The sequence below is a fragment of the Cyprinodon variegatus genome, unplaced genomic scaffold (genome assembly GCF_000732505.1).
Source record: "Cyprinodon variegatus isolate N-32 unplaced genomic scaffold, C_variegatus-1.0 Scaffold2018, whole genome shotgun sequence".
Lineage (NCBI taxonomy): Eukaryota > Metazoa > Chordata > Actinopteri > Cyprinodontiformes > Cyprinodontidae > Cyprinodon > Cyprinodon variegatus.
In genome coordinates this window covers 42405-46384 of record NW_015152471.1, presented here as the reverse complement: position 1 = coordinate 46384, position 3980 = coordinate 42405, and the positions used below count along the sequence as shown (strand labels likewise).

Here is a 3980-nt window from a genome sequence, read left to right as displayed (position 1 = left end):
GCTACACTTGTGAAAGTAAAATCTGTTGGGCTCCTTTTGGCATCAAGACAATTATTCTTATTGCCACCTTGCCAGACAGGACACTGTTAAAAAAAAAAAAAAAAATATATATATATATATATATATAATTGACCAAGTCATCTGGGTCAAGAGACGGTTTCTTAAGCAGTTTTCTTTGGAGTTAAATATTTATTTGAAAAACCAAATATTTAGTTTGGGGCAAAAATGAAGATTTTTTTTAAATAAATATTTAATTTGGGGCAAAATTTATTTAACAAATAAGATTTTTATAAATGAATTAATAGAATAGTGAAAAAATGACTTGGAAATAACCCCTTTATTTTTCTCTTAAACAACACTAATGATTCATAAAAATTGCTCCTAATGTTTGGCTAGTTAACTTTACGAGCGGCGCCCCATAGTGGGGGGCCCTTTTGTGGAAAAACCACTCAGCTGCTCAATATCAAATGTGAACAAGATTTAGGAGCTGAAGAAAATTGAAAGGTTTTAATTCTGAGATGTTTCATTTGATAATTTAAAGCTCCTTCGTTCCAGGTTCACAAAGACCAGAGAGACTGTAGGTTTGTTCGCTGCACTTCCTACTGCAAACTCATCAAAGACCAGAAATATATCCTCGTCTGTCCGAGAGCTTCACAGGACTACAAGATCCAACCCAAGGTGTGTTTATTAAAGTCCTTTATCTCATTGACAGAAGCCTCTCTAGATCTCGGTCTTTCAAAGCTAACAAGCTTTAGAACAATTGATTGATTGATTCATGTTCTAAGAGTAATTATAAAAATAAAAAAAGATATGTCTTTGAAACGTAAAGATCTGAAGGGTCATAGTCGCACTAAATGCCTGCCGAAAAAAAGACCAAAAAACATTTGATTATGATTAAAGAAAGCATCCTCGTAGTTTTTTTTCCTTTTTTAGCCAAAGTAGAATTCCTGTAAAATGAATAAAATGCCTGTAGTCATTTTTCAAAAAAAAATGTTTGCAACCAGAATTAACTACAGGCAAAGGGGTAAAACCACAACAATAGGCCCCTAAGCAACATTACCTGGGTGGGCCCCATATGAAGTATAACATGTGATAAAGATTCAGGATACGATGACGGTTCCATAAATAAATAATACCAATAATAAACCAAGAAGATACAATTATGCTGTTGTCTGTAGTATATAATCACACATCACATACAGAAAAATAGTGACTGTGCACCTTGAATGGCAGCATTGGTGACATCGCACCACCACATGTTAGCACAACAAGCCATGGGGCTACCTTCAGCTTCACAGTCCTCACCCACACTCTCTACATTCATCTCCTGGTCAGAATCTTTACTCACTGTAGCAGCAGCAATGTCCACCTCTGCCTTTTCGGTTCTTTGAAAGAATGTGTTTATTTTGGGAAGTTTTTTTTTTCCATTCTTCCAGCAGCTGTTCTTTCCTTTTTCTTTTCTGGAATCTGCTTAAGTACCTAATTTTGGTATCCATTGTCGCTAACACATTGTAAATAACGGTTATAGTTTTAATCTACACTCTGGATTACCCATAATCCAAGTCGTAGTGTAAAAAATGAAATAATCAAATACATCGTTCTTTGAAGATCTTTATTGCAGTTTGAAACTTATAATATGAGTGTATTTTTCACCAACCTCCTAATGAACTATATACAGTTATTAACATAGTAATTAATAGTTCCACTGTCTGCTTTGTTATTGGTGTTGTGTTTGAATGGCTCACCATCATGTTGAAATCTGCCATGTGTTGGGGTATAAATACGGTCCTGTGCGGTCAGCCACTTCAGTATCAGGAGGGCTTAAGAGGATTTTTTCGCAACAATACATCTGCAAAGAGGTGTCCTAGTCTACAATAGCGTAGGGGACCCACCAGGTGTCAGTTATGGGGCCCCTAAGTGGTTGTGGGCTCGTAACCAGCTGCTGTCCTTGCTTACCCATATTTATGCCATAGGCTGCAGGCTCTGTCTTGTTAGCCGCCTCATAAATTAAAAAAGTCATAAAATAGGACCTGATCTCTTTAATGTTTTCTTTCAAGGATACTTTTTAGAAAAACTAAAACTATAGAAGTTTGAATAAAAATTAAGGATTTTAGGATAAAATCATTATTGTTTTGGCTTATCCTTCAGTATTATTAGAGATAAAGATTTCCTTTCCAAAGCTACAGGTTCTGTGTAGAAAACCTGCTCTTAAGGAATGCATTCACTTTTAGAAAAATTTCCAGACGTATTCACATCAAATGCTCTTTGTTTTCAGAAAGCAGAGTTCAACTTGAACTTTGGAGATCAGTACCACCCAATGTTTGAGATCCGTCTTCCAATCAACACAGAGGAGGTGGCCATAACCATCAACGATGAAGGGAGCCTGGCTGTCTGGGAGTATGAGGTTGATCTGACAGGTAAGGTCTATACTCCTCTGTAGAGTTGCTTCATCGGCTCGTAGAGAAACAGGAAACAAGTCTTCCTCACCTCTTCATCTTCCAACCGTTTCTATTTTAAGCTAAAGTTTGTAACACTGCTGAGGTTTGCTTTCCTAAAGACAATAGAACTTATACAGCCACTGATTGAACTGCTCTTTATCCATCCATCCATCCATCTTCTTGCACTTATCCGGGGTCGGGTGGCAGGGGTAGCAGCTTCAGTAGGGAGGCCCAGACGTCCCTCTCTTTGACAGGATACAGTTTAAGATATCAAAAAACCCTCTGCACAAGAAAAGCACATGCAAACACAAGACAGACATTTCAGCAGAGGGTCACATCGGAAGTTTAGTCACATGAAGTCAATCCTTTAAATCAAACCCTCCCTCCCTTTCAGAGAAAATCTTTTGTATATTCCCAGGGAATAGGTTATGTCTTACCTTGAACATGAATACTGAAATTTAGTTTTCAGTTAAATCATTTTATTTTAGCAAACTCATTATTTTAGAAATAATGAGTTTGTATGATCCCGAAGTCCGGCGTTGTAAATGATTCTTATTGCTCTTTTTTGCATTCTGACTAGTGGCTGTAGTGAGTGTTGATAAGTGTTCCCCCAAACCTCTACACAGTAATTCAAATAAGGTAACAGTAGTGAGCAGTATAAGATGTGAAGTGCTTTGGAATCCAGAAGCTACTTAGCTCTTGCTAGGACTGAAATACTTCTGGACAGTTTGGTTTTGATGTGTTTTATATGAGGCTTCCAGCAAATCTTGTCATCTATGATCACTCCAAGGAATTTATTTCCATATACTCTTTCTATGTTAACCCCTTGTATCTGTATCTGTGCTCGATGCTTTGATTTACAGTTTCTGAATACCATGAATGTAGTTTTACTCAAATTTATTGATAACCTGTTTATGTCAAACCATTGTTTTATTTTCTTGAATTCTGAAATTATGTTTATTTCCAGTTTTTAATTTGTGAAGTGATGTTTATTTCCAGTTTTATATAGCTGAATGACTTTTGCTGTTTTCATTTTTGTTGGAAATTTACCTGTTGAAAATGATTAATTGCAGATATCCGTTAGTGGTTTGGCGATCTCCTCTATTACTTTTTCAAATAATTTTTATATCTATTCCATCGTGATCAGTGGATGGTTTGTTTTTGCATTTTTTAACAATATCAATTATTTCTTTTTCATCTACTGCTGTCAGAAATATTGAACTGGGATTTGTTTCTATTAGCTCCTCATATGCAATTTCTAATGATTGTCTAACCGGGATTTGTTCAGCTAAGTTTGGTCCCACGTTTGCAAAAAATGTATTGAAATTATGAACCACATCCTCCATGTTATTAATATTTTTATCATTCTCAATGAAGTAATGGGGATAAGTATAAGTAGCCTGTCTATTATTATTTTTAATAATATTATTTAAAATGTTCTACATACCTTTAATATTGTTTTTATTATTTTCTAATGATTCCAAGAAGATGTCCGAGCCACCTCAACTGACTCCTCTCGATGTGGAGGAGAACCGGCTCTAC

At 35.9% G+C, this 3980-nt stretch overlaps 1 protein-coding gene across 1 annotated transcript in view; it reads left to right on the top strand.

The window, feature by feature from the left end:
- The window catches only part of LOC107105035 (NACHT, LRR and PYD domains-containing protein 1a-like), a gene marked incomplete at its 5' end in the record, with an annotated part of 37849 nt that overhangs the window by 5185 nt on the left and 28684 nt on the right, over positions 1 to 3980 (top strand). The window contains 2 exons of the mRNA XM_015405155.1: positions 556 to 678; positions 2276 to 2417. Coding sequence (XP_015260641.1) covers positions 556 to 678; positions 2276 to 2417 — 265 coding nt within the window. The remainder of the gene's footprint in view (positions 1 to 555; positions 679 to 2275; positions 2418 to 3980) is intronic.